Below are 14,372 nucleotides of genomic sequence, written 5' to 3'. Positions count from 1 at the left end.
TTACAGCACTGGCTCGTGCATTCCTGCCCACCTGGAGGGCATCTGGGGCTCGTCTGTGCCCCCCCAGTGACCAGTCTGTTGACACTGGTTCCCCCTGCAGTGGAGAACCTGTACACGGCGCTGAGGAACATCGACCGCGGCGAGATCGTCAGCGCGCTGGAGGGCTCCGGCCGGCAGAGCCGCAGCCTGAAGGGCGGCTGGCGCTACACGGACAGAGAATACTCCCTCTCACCATCCCAGATGAATGGTGAGCCCCAGCTTCTGGCAGGGACTGCAGGAGGGCCCTGGGGTCTGTGCACAGAGAGATCGGGGCTGGTGTCTTGCCTGACCAGGTTGCGCCTGCTGAGAACTCAGTGGGCACGAGGTGTTGCTGACAGACGTGGCCTCTTCACTGGGGCTTACGCTGCAGGAAACTTGGTCCTGTCCTCCTGCCTTCTCAGAAACTCTCCAGGTGGGGTTGACACGTGTTCCTTATCCCAGTGTGCCAGTGAGAGGTGCCTCTGGCTGTGCAAGCTGAGCCAGGGAGCCCGTGGAGCCCTGGCTGTGTGGCTGTGGTGGTGTGTCCGGGCTGGGCCCCAGGCAGAGTGTGCCTGGGTGTGGGGACACAGCCGGGCTCAGCTGCAGCATGTGCCACAGGGAGCAGGCACACTGGACAGGGGCAGGGCTTTGTGCTGCTGCAGCCCTGCACTGTGGCTCTGCCCCTGCAGCGCTGGCTCATCGCTCTCTCCCTCTCTGTCTCTCCCCTTGTTCTGCTCTCTCAAACATGCCACCTAGTGCTGCCAGGTGCGGGCACTCCTGTGGGTCACTTCTTGTCACCTTTCTCCTCTGAGCTCATCCTGGCCTCTCCTTCTCTCATCTTCCTCCACTGCCTGTCTCCACTGTCTCCACCTCAGCTGAGCCCTCCGGGAGCCGCGTCCTGCTCCGGCGACTGCATGTCCAGGGACTGCCCCCCCTGGGGGTGTCGTGCTTGCAGGCAGCCATCCCAGGCCTCCTCCTCCTGCACGGGCTGCTCCTCCCCTGCTGGCCCTGCACTGCATGTCCCTGGCCAGGTGCCTGCACGGGGCTGAGGTGCCCTCCCTGTGCTGGAGGTCCCAGCTGTGCCCCATGCCTTGGCTGTGGCTGGCATTCCCCAGCTGTCTGGGGAACAGAACGGGTTTGCTGCTGACCTCCAGGGGTGGAAAAAGAGTTGATGGCTCAGAGTGGAAAAAAGCTGAGCAAAGCCATCTGCATGGGTAGGGCTGCCTGGCTTGGTTGAAGTCCATACGGATGTGCCTGAGCTGTGCACATGGCCCTGGGTGATGAGGACATAACAACTGTTTGTAGCCCTGGAGAGACCAAGAGGGTTGTAAGGCCCTGGCTGCCTCCTGCAGGGCCTTGGGGTTGCATGACATTTACGGGTGCCATCCTTCCCTGCTCATGGTACTTTCAACCTGCTCCTCTGTGCTGTGGAGAGTGTTTGGCTTTGGGAGTCAGTGTCTGCCAGGCTTGGCCACCTGAACTCCAGGCTAACTGCCAGCCTGCTGATGCTGGATGGGGGCTGTGGGCAGGGACCTGGGGTCTGATGGAGCAGGGTGGCAAAGAGGGCACCGTGTCCTGCAGTGTGGATGAGGCATTGTGTGAACGCCAGGCCAGTCCTCCTCACGGGAGCAGGCAGCCCCAGAGCCTGCCCAGAGCAGCCCCAGGCCTTGAAGGGAGGCATGGCAGCACTCGCAGGGACCATGTGAAGGCAGCTGCTGCTGTGAGCGCGGCCCTGCTCAGCCTGGCCATGGGGGGCTGTGGCATGACCATCGCTGTCCTCGGGGCAGGCATCCTCCCAGAGGCTGTTCCCCATTTCCCTTTTGCCCCACTGTGCTTGTGCGTGCGTGGGGCGGCTGCTGGAGACGTTGCCTCTGTCTGCCCATATAGGTTACGCTTCACTGCAGGACGAGCTGCTGTCCCCCGCCTCCCTGCATTACACGCTGCCGTCCCCGCTGCGGGCCGACCAGTACTGGAATGAGGTGGCCATCATGGATGCTATCCCAATGGCTGCCACTGAGCAGGACGCCCTGATGGAGATGTCCGACATGCAGGTGTGGTCCTCGGGGCTCACCCCCTCGCTGGTGACGGCTGAGGACTCCTCTCTGGAGTGCAGCAAGGCTGAGGACTCGGACGCCACGAGCGAAGGCCGGTTCACAGGGCAGCTTCTAGCAGATGTGCATGGCCCAGACCACATGGGCTCTATGGACCTGGTTGAGGATGACACAGTGGACTCAGATGCCATGAATGGCCTGATTGACCTTCTAGAGCAGGAGGAAGGGCAGAGGCCAGAGGGGAAGATGCCAGCCGGTGATCATCAGCCAGGGACTGGGGAGCAGGACCCGGAGAGTGAAGTCTCTTTTGTTTCAGTTCAGCAGAAGGTGCAAGCCAGGATCACGACATCACCCACTATTAGCCACGCTGTGGAGAAGAGTGCAGAGAGGTACTGCAGCCTGAGCACCAGGGTGACCACGGGAGGGGAGCAGAACCGCTTCGCCAGCTACTGCCCTGTGCTGGGCCAGCTGCAATGATCTCCCAGCTTTGCTTGCTTCTCTGCTGGTCTCCAGCTCTGGAGCCTGGGCACACGGAGCAGTGGTTGGGCCGAGTGCCTCGTGCACCTCTGGCGATGCTCTGGGGGGGCTCCTTGCAGAGCAGCTGGGAGGGAGCCCAGGCAGACACACAGGCCCTGCATGTAGGTTGTGCTTACCAGAGCCATCCCAACCTGGGCTGCCTCCTCCCATGTTCCCAGTGGCACTGGGAGCAGCACCCAGTGATGCTCCACGGCGTTGCCTTAGACCCCGGCAGCCAAGCTGTGGGGCTGTGGGGTTGGCAGGGAGCATGGCAGGGAGGTGGTCTGTGCCTTTGTGCATCTGTATTCTGTGCTGCTTCTGCCGGGAGCCGGCAGTGCCGGGAGCCAGCGCCCGGCGGGGTGCAGGCTGTGCCCGTGTGCCTGCGGAGCTCGGCTGGTGCTCGGGGTGCAGCACTCCACGGCAAAGCTGACTGCCTCTCTCTCTCTGTCTCTCTCTCCCTGTCCCTCTCCGGTGCCCAGGCTGAGGGACTGGAATGCAGAAGGCTCCTTTATCTCCTGCCTACAGGACCTGACAGCGGGCTCCTGGCAGGAGGGGGTCACCCGAAGGCTGCTCCCAACGCACACCACGGCCTCCGAGGCACAGGGCCAGGAGCAAGAGCAGGTCCTGGTGCCAGCCGTGGAGCTGATGCGGATCAGCTCTGCAGAGGACAGCGACTGGCAGCCTCAGCACCCCACGGGCGGCTGGCAGGAGGAGGCCCACAGCCGCTTCTTTGGGCAGGTGAGGGTAAGGGCAGGGGACTTGGCCCCGCAGAAGGTGGAGACCCTATGGACAGCCTTGTCTGGAGCCTGCTGCCAGGCCAGTCAGGCAGACCGGGTGCCAGCTCTGCAAATCTCCTGGCACACGTCCTGCCCCTAGGGGTGCCTCTCAGCCCAGAATAGCCTGCTATGCTGATACCTGAGCTCTTGCTCTCCATTTATAACCCAGTCACCCTCTCTGACTGCTTCCTTATTGAGTATCTGCCCTGGCTGCTGGCCCATCAGCCTGCTGGAGCCAGAAATAGAGCTGGTCTGGGGGCCAGGCTTGGGTGGTGGGCATGATGGCATGGTCACACAGAGCCAGCAGGTACAAGGTGAGGGCGAGCACCTTTCCCCAGCCAGGGCACGCAGAGCCATCCCGGCAGCACGGTCAGGGTTGGAGGTGGCTGCTCAGCTCTGCAGAGTCAGTCTCCTGAGTCACGGGTGATTCCAATGACATCCCAAAGCCCTGGCTCCTGCCCAGGGCCTCCTTTGTCCTGTGACAGAGGGACTGCACGTTGCCCTCCCACCGCAGTCAGGAGGACAGGCCGCTGGCAGGCTGACGGAGAAGAGGGACAGAGCTGTCCCGGTCCCTGCCTGGCCGGGGCATCCCGGCCCCATGACTTTGAGAGGAGCTGCGAGCGCAAAGGACAGCGCAGCTGCCCGCTCCCTTCTCGCCGCCCCCAGCCAGCCGAGCTCTGGTTACAGGCGCGTCCCGCAGGGCCGGGCAGACCCGCAGCGTCCCAGCCCGGGGCATGGCCGCGCTCTGACGGCGGGCGCGGACCCGCGGGGGCAGGATGTGGGCTCTGCTGGCCCAGCTGCTGATCGCGCTGGTGCTGCTGGCGTTCTTCCTGGTCAGCTGCCAGAACGTCATGCACATCGTCAGGGGCTCCGTCCGCTTCCTGCTCAAACACGCCCACCGGGAGCTGGACAAGGAGCTGGGGGAGAGCCCGGGGCTGGCGGACGATGAGGAGGCTCTCTCCGCCAGAGTCGTCCGCCGGCGCGTCCTCGTGAAGGTAACGAGCAGGGAGCCGGGCGAGCAGCCCCGGGGCAGATGCGGAGGAAGGCAGTGACGGGGCAGGGCAGGGGGGGAGCCGCAGGCTGCGGGGTGCGTGTCAGGTGTACTGTTCTACCTGCCAAGGGACTCCCCTCACCCGCCTCAAATACCCTGATCTCCCTCCTGTTGCTGCAGGGGAACGAAGTCCTTCATCTCCCTGGAGAGCAGGTGACCGAGGAGCAGTTCACGGATGATCAAGGCAATATCGTCACCAAGAAGGTGAGTGATCAGGGGCAAGATATGGACAAGGGCACGCAGAAGCCTTTCTTCTGTCCCCTCCACCCGGCTGCCCTGTTCCTCCCTGCAGCCCAGGGGTCCGCGCAGGGCACTTGTGTCCTGCTGTCTTCGATTACGGCACTTCTGCAGCTCGTGGGATGGAGGCTGCCACGTGCACTTGAGGGCCAGACTGGGTGAGGAGGGAGACACGGTGTCCTGAGCTAGCTGTGACACCGACTGTGTGGGTCTCCACAGATTATCCGGAAGGTGGTGCGTCAGCTGGGCCCTGGTGACATGGGTGACAGGCAGGAACAGGAGGAGCTGATTCTGGAGGGCTCCCTGCGGGAGCCCCAAGACCTGGAGGCTGAGGATGATCCCTTCATGAAATACTCCTTCTTGCACCGGGATGGTCTGGGGGCCAAGGTACAGTGTGGCTCTTAGCCCTGCCTTGCAGGCAGCCTGCCCGGGCCAGCACCACCTCTGCAGTACTCTCAGGCTTTGGGATTATGCCACCCTCTGTCCTTTCTTCTGCCCTGCTCTCCTCTCCTGTTTCCCCTCTAAGAATTCCAGGGGCAAATCTTGCCCACTGCCCTGTCTTCTTGCTTGGTGTCTTCTGCCAACTGACTCTGCCTTTCCCTCTCCTGTCCTCTTCGTGTGTCTGTCTTCACCCGGGTGATGTCCTGCTTCCTGCCCCTGCGGCTCCCTCAGGAGGAGGTGCGAGTGCGTGTCCCGAAACCAGAGGTCTCCGGGGGCAGGATGGGGGCTCAGATAGTGAAACGAGCCAGCCTGAAAAGGGGGAAGCAGTGACCCCTCAAATGGCCTCTTTTGAGGTAACCCCACCTTTGCTCTTCCTTCTGCCCGTGCTGCTGCCTGCACTGAGCTGCTGGTCATGCACATTCTCCCGGGGAAAGTGTAACATGGCTGTGCCCAGCTCTTGGCCTGCAGAGAGGGGTTGCTGTGCTACAGCAAAGTGCTGAGGGTGGGCAGTGGGGTACCCCCCTGCTGCTGACCTGCTCCTGGGTGCTGTGGGCACAGGGTGCCTCGATGCCTCAGCCAGCTGTGTGCACAGCACCCTGCTGCAGCCACAGCGAGGGGCACTGAAGCCAGGAAGGGGGTGCAGGCCATGGCAGGGGCACCATGGCTGGTGGATGGCAGGGCAGTAGGGATGCAGGAGTGGCAGGTGCAGGAACATGACCCTTGTAGGGGCTGAGACAGAGCCCCTGCCTTTGGCCTGGGACATTTCTTCCATTGTTCCGCAGTGTGAGGTCAGAGTTATTCCCTGCTCCCCCTGCCTTCCTTGTGGGGTGGGTCTGGAGCAGGCTGAGGCAGGGTGCTTGGCACAGCACACTGGGGGCAGCTGCATCACTGTGCTCTGCACACTCACCTCAGGGCTGTCAGTGCAGTGCTGGGGAAGGTGTTGCAGGAGTGCTCCCCAGCTGCCCAGCACTGCCTGGGCCCGGGAGGAGGCTGCTCAGCAGGGGCAGTTGGTCCTCTGCTCTACATGCATGGGTCTGTCTGTGCTCCCTCTCCCTGCTCTCTCCACTCTGTTAGCAGGCTCTCTGTGGGTGCGTGACAGTGAAGGGGCTTGTGCTTGTGAGCACATGTTCATGCAGACCCATCCCCATCCTCTCTGTCTGCCCCACTCCCCAGACAGTCCCTGGCTCTGCCTCTCTCTGGGGCACTGCTCCTGCTGCTTTGCTTTTGCTATTTTCTGTCATGTGTGAAAGTGGCCCAGGGTATGCATGGGAGATGTATGGGGTATTCCTCACTGCTGGGAGAGTGGGGTGCAGTCAGTCACCCCAGTTGAGGCTGGGGGCTCAGGGCTGGCCTCCTCCATCCCAGAGCCTAGAGCAGCCCTGCCAGCTCCTTCCCAGTGCCGTGTTGCTGTTGGTGCTGCTCAGCCCCTGCTTGCTGTTCTCTGAAGCCAGGGCAGCACCATCCATGCCATCTGTGTCACTGCTCCTGGTTCCAGGCAGACCACTTGCTGGGGCTCTGTCACCGTCTCTCTGACACTCCCCAAATTTGTCTAGTGGTTGCTGGGCAGAACGGGTGCATGTGGGCTGAGCACAGCGTGCAGAAGGGGCTTCCCAGCCACGTGCCTGGCTGCCCCCAGCCTTTCTCCTGGCTGTGCCACCACGAACGCCCGGTAACCCCATCTCTCTGTACGTGTCTCTCCAGGATCGCACCTCAACACCAAACCACTGAACTCCACACACGTTCTGACACATACCTGAGAAGAGAGGAGAGGAGAGCAGAGAGTGGAGGGGAGCAGGGCTGGCTGTACATGTTTCTATAGGCTAATGGCATGATTTCTGTATGAGACATACTTACCGTCCTATCCGCATGACTGACTGACTGCAAGACGCATGAGCTACAGTACTTCAAACTGACGGGGCCTCCGTCCCTGCCCCGCTGCTGCCAGGAGCCCAGGGACAGCAGCACACACCAGGGGCATCCTCTCAGCTCCTCTGCGAGGCAAGAGCTGGACTAGAAGACAATGAGGGGGAAGGAGATTCCGCCCTCGCGTGATTGCGTGTGTAGATGCATCCCCACGTCCGTGCTCCAGCTGCAGGAGGGAAGCTGGGGCAGCATGGCACTGCTCACCACGGGAGGAGAGGTGCTTGGCCCCCCCAGTGCCTCTGCTGCCTCTGCTGGACTCGCTTCTCATCCCTCTCAGTGAGTGCTGGGTTTTGGGGAGGGCAGCAGTGGGCAGGGGTGCGAGGGGAGGCTGCAGGGCTGCCCTGGGCAGAGGGACGAGTGCAGGGCTGCCCTTCCTCTCCCCAGCACGTGCAACGTCTCCCACCAGGGCAGGGCTCTGGGCTGAGCACTGAGCTCGGTACTTGTGTTGAAAGTGTAAAACTGTACAGCAATCAGCCTTGTGTATATGAACCGATAAATACTATGCAAACCCCTAGGGACACTCTAGCAGTATGTACAAAGCACTAACAGCTCTGCTCCCAAATACCTCTTTAGGCTGCAGGACAGGCAAAACCTCTGGAGTGTGTGAGCAGCTCTGGTGAATGGAGCAGGGAGGCTACAGCAGTGAGAGGGTCTGCCCCTGCCCTGTGCTCCTCTGCCTGAGCCTGGCCCCTTCCTGGCCTGAAGAGGGGGGCCTAGAGGTGCAGTCCCATGGGTCTGTCTGTGGTGCAGCCCCAGTTTGTGTTGCTTCCAGCTGGGTTAAAGCTGTAGGCCTGTGTTGAGGTGCTTGGGGCCCATGGAGGATGAGTAGTGAGACAGAGCAGGGGGTGCTTGTGCCACGCATGGGGTCGTGCCTAGCTCTACTCAGCACAATATCTGCTCAGGAGATGAGCCAGGAGCTGGCAGGAGCCAGCAGCCCTGCACTACACACCCCAGGCAAGGGCTCTGCAGGGACCCTGGCCTCCCTGCAAGGGAGGATATAGCCCAGTGACCCCTGGATGCTGACCCTCCCGGGACCAATCCCAGAGACATGGGGGCTGCTGCCCCAGTAGCAGCATTTTGGCCAGGGGGAAGGTGCTGTGGCAGCAGCCAGAGCCCAGAGGTCACCGTGGGGCTGGGGCAGCCCTGGCAGCTGCTCTGGCAGGAGAGCAGCACTGGGCAGAGCTGCCCAGGCAGCTCGGAGGTGGGCAATGGATTGAACCTGTTGCAATACTGACCCCAGGAGTGCAGGATGCGGGTGGTGGCAGTTGGTCCCAGGTCCCCAAACCTGTCCTTTACCTGACTGACGTGGGGGCCTGGCCTTTGTAGCACAGTGGTATGGAGACCCCCTGCTCTTTCCCCTGGAGGTGGCCACGGACCTGCTTTGCAGAGTCTGAGTTTGCTCTCTATGGCCATGTGCAGAACGAGCCCACCTCCAGCTTCAGGCCACATGATGGTGGCCTTGGCAGGGCAGCCCTGCCTCGCAGTGGGTGCACACCTGCTGGGAGAGCCCCTGGCTGCCCTGCAGCCACGAAGAAGCCTCACTGCAGCAAAGCAACTGACCCAGCTTAGCCTTGGAGAGCAAAGCAGCCCCTTCCCCACCCCAAAGTTGAGCCATATAGGCACAGTCTCTCCATCCATCACCCTCGCTGCGTACAATAACCTCCCTAGACCCACTGCGACAGCTGACTCCGTAGCATCACCATAGAGTTGTGTGTGGGTCCAGTGCTTTGGCCTTGTGTATGCCGTAGGGAATGTGCTGTGCTGAACCGTGCCAGGCACCTGCAGTGACATTGCTTCGCGCTCAGATTGCTTGTAGGGCTGGTAGGGGGAGGCTGCACCCGACATTGAGCCTAGAGAATGCTGCAGTCTGCACACTAGAAGCTTTTTAGAGTTTTAAAAATTACTTTTATTTTCTTTTTTTAATTGTTATGAAAACAAGCCTTTTGGATCTCCCTGTCTTAGCCCCTGATGTATAGATCATTTCCCTGTACACCAGCTATCGGACTATGAATTAATAAAGAAACCAACACAGACCGTGTCTCGTCTCTGCTCTTCCAAAGGTGGGGGAAGGTGGAGACCCCGGGGGGGGGTCCTTTCTGCCCGCACCCCCCGTGGCGGTGGCGGCTGTTCGTGCCCTGCGGTTCGCGGGGGATTCGAAGGGAGCAGGACCGGGCGCGCTCCGAGCGGCCTCTGCCGCGGTGGGTGGGGTGGAAGCGGCAGCGCAGCCGGTGCCGGCGGTGCCCCCACCGCTGCGGGCGGTGTCCCGGGGGCAGCGGGAGCCCCGGCCCGCCCGGCGCTGTCCAGCGTCCGCTCCGCCCCGCACTCCGGCCCCGTATCCCACCCCGTCCCGTATTCCGTCCCTCTATCCCGACCCCGTATCCCATTCCCGTATCCCGTTCCTATATCCCGTCCCGTGCCCCTATCGCCGTATCCTGTCCTGTCCCGTACCATGCCCACATGCCACGACCGTATGCCCGTACCCCCGTACCCCATCCCTATATCCTTGTACCGCGTCCCTATATCCCATCCCTATACCCCCGTACCCCATCCCCATACCCCATCCCCGTACCCCATCCCTGTAACCCATCCCCGTACCCCATCCCCATACCCCATCCCTATATCCCTATATCCCTATATCCCTGTATCCCTATATCCCTATATCCATATATCCCTGTGTCCATATATCCCTGTATCCCTCTATCCCTGTATCCCTATATCCATATATCCCTGTATCCCTGTATCCCTCTATCCCTCTATCCCTGTATCCCTGTATCCCTGTATCCCTCTATCCCCGTATCCCTGTATCCCGCATCCCATCCCGTCCCCGCCGCCGTTCAAAGCGCAATTTATCTGGGCGGGGCCAATCGCGCGCGGCCCGTGCGGCGCAGCCAATGGCGGGCGAGGCGGCCGCGGCCCGGCCAATGAGAGCGCCGCCCGCGGCCGCGCGGCCAATGGGAGCGCGCTATTCTAATGAGCCCGGCTTTATCAGAAATGTTGGCGCTGCCCGGGCCGAGCCGAGGGTCCGGGGCCGGACCCGCGCGGGGCACCGGGCCCTGCCCAGCCGGCCCTGCCCGCCCTGCCCTGCCCCGTCTGCCGGCCCTGCCCGGCCCCGCGCGGTCCCCGCGCCACCCGGCACCCCCGGCCACGCCGGGCACCGGGGGCCCAGTAGCTCCCAGGCCAGTGGGAATGGGCGAGCCGTCGCACCTCCGGGGGTCCGGGCTCTGAGGGCCGCCTCGGTGCCGGAGCCATGGACGCCAACCTGCCGGGCACCTTCCTCCTCAACGGCCCCTCGCTGGGCCCCTTCCCCGAGGCCAAGGCGCCCGTCTGCCAGTACTCGGTGCAGAGCTCCTTCTACAAGCTGGGTCCCCCCGGGCTGGGCGCCCAGCTGGCCGCGGGCACCCCCCACGGCATCTCCGACATCCTCGGCCGGCCCGCGGCGACGCCCAACAGCGGCCTCCTGCCCGGGTACCCGCACGCGGGCGGATTTAACGGACTGAGCTCCCCGGGAGTCTATTACGGGCCCCAGGTGGGCGCCCTCCCCAAGGCTGGCGGCGAGTACCTGCCGCGGGGCCGGAGCTGCTGGGCCGAGGCGGCCCCGGCGTGGCGGGGCGGGCGGCAGTGCGGCGGCCGTAAGTACCGCGGGCCGGGGCGGGCGGGGGTGCGGGGGTGCCCTGCAGAGCCCGGACCCGTCGGCACCGGGGCAGAGACGTGGGGCGGCTGCCCGGGCTGCGTCTTGTCCGTCGCCCTGCACGAGGCACGGCGGGTCAGCCTGCGGGCTGCCCCGGGGCGGTGGGAAGGGCCGCGATGCCAAAGGCTGCTGGACCTCGAACTGTCACAGAAGTTTCGGCTCAAGAGCGGGGGCAGCTCCAATGACAGAAATTAACTCTTTGCCCCCAGGCAGCCACAGCTGGCACGGACAGGCAGAGCACTCTGGCTCACTGATCCCACTTTGCTCCAGCAGCGTCACTGGGGCCAGTGCCTGGTCCAGCTCGGTGCAGAGAGAGGCAGGATGGCCGGGTGTGGACTGACAGCAGTGCCTGCCTGGTGGAGAGCTGGCAGGGGAACTGCTGAGCATGGTGCTACTCTCCCAGAGGGTGGGTGGGATGGGTGCACCAACTATCCCATGAGGAGTTCTGGGAGGCTCTGGGCCAGAGCCAGGGTCCCATTCCACCCTCTCCAGGTGATGCTTTTGGAACGGATGGGTCAGGCAGCTCAGCCATCTGCTCCTGGCACAACTACGAACTGATGACCAGCTCTGCTTGTCTTCTGTCCTGCGTCCTGCAAGGTGTGGGGTGTGGGGGCACGGTGTTCCAGCGCTGTGTGGCTCTGAAGTCCTGCACTGCTGGTAGCGACCCTTCCCCTCTCAGCACAACCGCCCAGTGCTGTCCTCGAGCAGGAGCTGCACAGCCTGGTTCTGGCACAGCGTCAGCTCAGCCCTCCTGGGATGGGGCTGAAGTCTTCAAGCCAGAATACGGTTTTAATTTGGAGGGGAGCTGGTGTGGGGGGACTCTGTGGGTGTTGAGGGCTGGTGCCGTGCTCAGGAGAAGGGGAGAGCTACCCAGAGTCGTGGGCTGCAGAAAGCTCACCTGCTTCTATCCTCCTCTCCTGCAGCCCCTGCTCACCTGGCTGACAGCATCCACAAGAAGAAGCACACACGTCCCACCTTTACAGGGCACCAGATCTTTGCTCTAGAGAAGACTTTTGAGCAGACCAAGTACTTGGCAGGTCCGGAAAGAGCACGGCTGGCCTATTCTCTCGGCATGACTGAGTCCCAGGTGAAGGTGAGTGCTGGTCCCTGCATGGCACAGGGTGTGCAGGGTGGTGGCTGCTCACCGAGCTGGGCCCGTGGGGCGACAGGTCTGGTTCCAGAACCGACGGACCAAATGGAGGAAGAAAAGCGCCCTGGAGCCCTCCTCATCCTCGCAGCGGGCGGGGGGCTCTGGTGGAGAGCGGGCGGCCTCTGAGACCGAGGATGATGAGTACAACAAACCCCTGGACCCCGACTCAGACGACGAGAAGATCCGGCTGCTGCTGAGGAAGCACCGTGCGGCCTTCTCGATGCTGGGCTTGGGCTCGCACAGCGGCTGAGCGCGGGCACAGCCGGCCCCTCTGGGCTGGGGGGACACTGGCCTGGCCACCCGCATCCTGCTGGGGCGACTGCCCTCCCTGGCGGGCTGTTGGAATGGGGCAGCTGCCGGCGGGACGGGGATCGTGGCTCGCAGGGCTGGGGGCAGCACGTGTGGGCAGTGTCAGGCACGGCCGTGGTGTCGGCACTGATGAAATAAAGGTCCCGGTCAAGTCCAAGCACTTGTTTCGTGGGTGTGGGGTCCAGGGTGGCCCTGTGAGGCTGGGCCAGAGAAGGGTCAGGGATAGGATATGTGGGGCAGGGTCTGTGTACCAGGCAGGGGAAGGGGCTGTGCTGTGGTGCTGTGTGTGGGGCAGGAAGAGCCTACAGGAGCAGGGCAGCCCTGGGGACCTTTCCCAGGGTTTGCCGTGGTTTGGGTGTGCACCAGCAGCAAGAGGTGCTGGTTCAAAAGTCACTCGTTGGGGCCTCTTATTGGAACCTCTTAGAGGCAAATAAATATCATTTATCTTGGGCTGTGAGTGAGAGCCCATTCACCTGTCGGGGCTGCAGGATTGATGTGGCGTCAATGGCCCTGCTGTGTTTGCCTGCCAGCCTGGTGGGTCCCCCCTCCGTGCTGCAGCCCTGTGCAGTGGGGGCTGCACATCCACACCCCTGGGCCTGCACACCCCCTGCTCTGGCTGCCCAGGGCTCAGCCCCTGCGTGCCAGTGGTGGGTGCTGTGTGGGGCCGGCCATCCCTGGGTGTCAGAGGGGCTCCTGCTGGCACAGGCACAGCGCTGGGGGCCCGGCAAGCTCGGCAGTTGTTCAGCCAAGAGCCAATTCAGTGCCAGCCAGGTGTGAGCAAATACACGGTCTGTGTCTTGGGAGGAAATCGATAGGAGATAAGGTGCTGCCGGCCCATCAGGCACTGATTAGCGGGGTGGCACAGGCACAGAAGGGGCAGGCACAGGGAAGGGATGTCCTTTCCTGCGGCCCCAGGCAGTACCTGTGTCAGGCTGGTGGCCAAGTCCACGCCTGGGACAATCGAAGGCCCTGAGCACCAGCCTCGTGGTGTGTGGCTGCAGACCACGGCTGTGCAACCCTCCTGCCCAGGCCCCAAGGCCCACATGGGCCTTGGAGTCCTCTCCAATCTGTCACTGGGCTGGGGGCACTTTGCCAGGAGCCCTGACTGCTGGGCAGCACTTTTCCAGGGCTCAGGAGCTATTCTCCCTGCACAGGTGCCTGTCCAGCTCCCCAGTGAGCACGGGGCTCATAATGCTCCCCCCTCAGCCACGCAGCCCCTCCACTGCCTTCATGGGGCAGGTGCCAGGAGGGTTGAGGCGCAGAGCCAATGGACCCTTTGAAGGATGGGGGATACCAGGTCCCAGAGCAGCGTGGTGCCCGGGGCTGGTGGCAGGGCTGGGAGAGACACATCACTGTCTGTGGGCAGAGCCAGTGCTCAGCAGGAGCAGGTTCCACACGGTGCGAGAAGTGAGGGGCTGCTGTCGGGATATTTTTTTAACATTTTCTAAGCTGCCCAGCGTGGCTGACAATTTTTAATGTACTAACTGCCTGGTCCAGTGAGCTGATTAATTGGTGCTGTGGAGATCAATACAAAACAGAAAATTAAAACAATTTTAAAGTGATTAAGTAGTTTAACACCTGTCTGATGCCACGTCAGAGCTAGGAGACAAATAAAGCAAGTGGCAAAGGGCCTGCTGTAGCCAGGGAGAGTGACAAATGGCTGCCACAGCCTGGCTGCCCCGTGCATCCCCACAGCCAGACAGGACCCCAGGCAGTGCTGCTCCAAGCAGGGCCCAGCCCGCTGGCCAGGACCAGCCCCTCTCCTTGCCCCCCTGCCCTCCGTGGCTCCCGTGGCCCAGCAGAGCGGTGCCCCCGCAGCGCCGGGGCTCGATGGGGCGAGCAGAGTGGTCAGCAGTGACCACAGCTCTGCCCACCCCGTGCCTGGCGCTGAGCAGCCCCTGGCTGTGCGGGCAGAGCCGGGAGCCGGCGGTGCCGGGGGTGCGAGCACAGGCAGGGCAGCCTGGCAGGCAGATGGATGGCAGCTCCGCTTCAATTCCGCATCCCTTTTCTCCCAGACAAACCCCGTCGGATTTTCATAAATCAAAGCGCCACACTGTTTAATAAAAATTTATTGACTTACAAGTGATTATTTATCAAAAGGCCATTAATAGCGGCTCTGGGAATGATGTGCTACTGGGTGGTGCATGGAGACTAATAGCAAATCAATGCCAGCATCCGGGCAGAATGCATATGAGAGCCCCGGGCCCCCGCG

General features: G+C 62.6%; 2 protein-coding genes across 19 annotated transcripts in view; both read left to right on the top strand.

Moving 5' to 3' along the window:
* ANK1 (ankyrin 1) overlaps window positions 1-7,858 on the top strand; it is a 49,057-nt gene extending 41,199 nt beyond the window's left edge. For 8 of the 18 annotated variants that reach the window (XM_032712493.1, XM_032712487.1, XM_032712489.1 and 5 more), the window contains 8 exons: window positions 101-247; window positions 775-783; window positions 1,906-2,458; window positions 3,065-3,323; window positions 4,533-4,616; window positions 4,869-5,036; window positions 5,322-5,443; window positions 6,792-7,858. In XM_032712493.1, the coding sequence (XP_032568384.1) occupies window positions 101-247; window positions 775-783; window positions 1,906-2,458; window positions 3,065-3,323; window positions 4,533-4,616; window positions 4,869-5,036; window positions 5,322-5,420 (1,319 nt within the window). In that variant the 3' untranslated portion in view covers window positions 5,421-5,443; window positions 6,792-7,858. Of the gene's footprint in view, window positions 1-100; window positions 248-774; window positions 784-1,905; window positions 2,459-3,064; window positions 3,324-4,124; window positions 4,357-4,532; window positions 4,617-4,868; window positions 5,037-5,321; window positions 5,444-6,791 lie in introns of those variants that run through there. The other 10 variants (XM_032712495.1, XM_032712496.1, XM_032712491.1 and 7 more) reach the window with 6 other exon arrangements.
* A 2,243-nt stretch (window positions 7,859-10,101) lies between these two features.
* Window positions 10,102-12,610, top strand: NKX6-3 (NK6 homeobox 3). The gene is made up of 3 exons (XM_032712508.1): window positions 10,102-10,642; window positions 11,625-11,794; window positions 11,871-12,610. Exons 1-3 carry the CDS (start codon window positions 10,261-10,263, stop codon window positions 12,099-12,101), a joined length of 783 nt encoding a protein of 260 aa, XP_032568399.1. The 5' UTR covers window positions 10,102-10,260; the 3' UTR covers window positions 12,102-12,610.
* Window positions 12,611-14,372: the final 1,762 nt, after the last annotated feature.

Source organism: Chiroxiphia lanceolata, chromosome 28 (genome assembly GCF_009829145.1).
Source record: "Chiroxiphia lanceolata isolate bChiLan1 chromosome 28, bChiLan1.pri, whole genome shotgun sequence".
Lineage (NCBI taxonomy): Eukaryota > Metazoa > Chordata > Aves > Passeriformes > Pipridae > Chiroxiphia > Chiroxiphia lanceolata.
The sequence above is the reverse complement of the archived record's forward strand: the minus strand, read 5'-3'. Positions and strand labels throughout refer to the sequence as shown.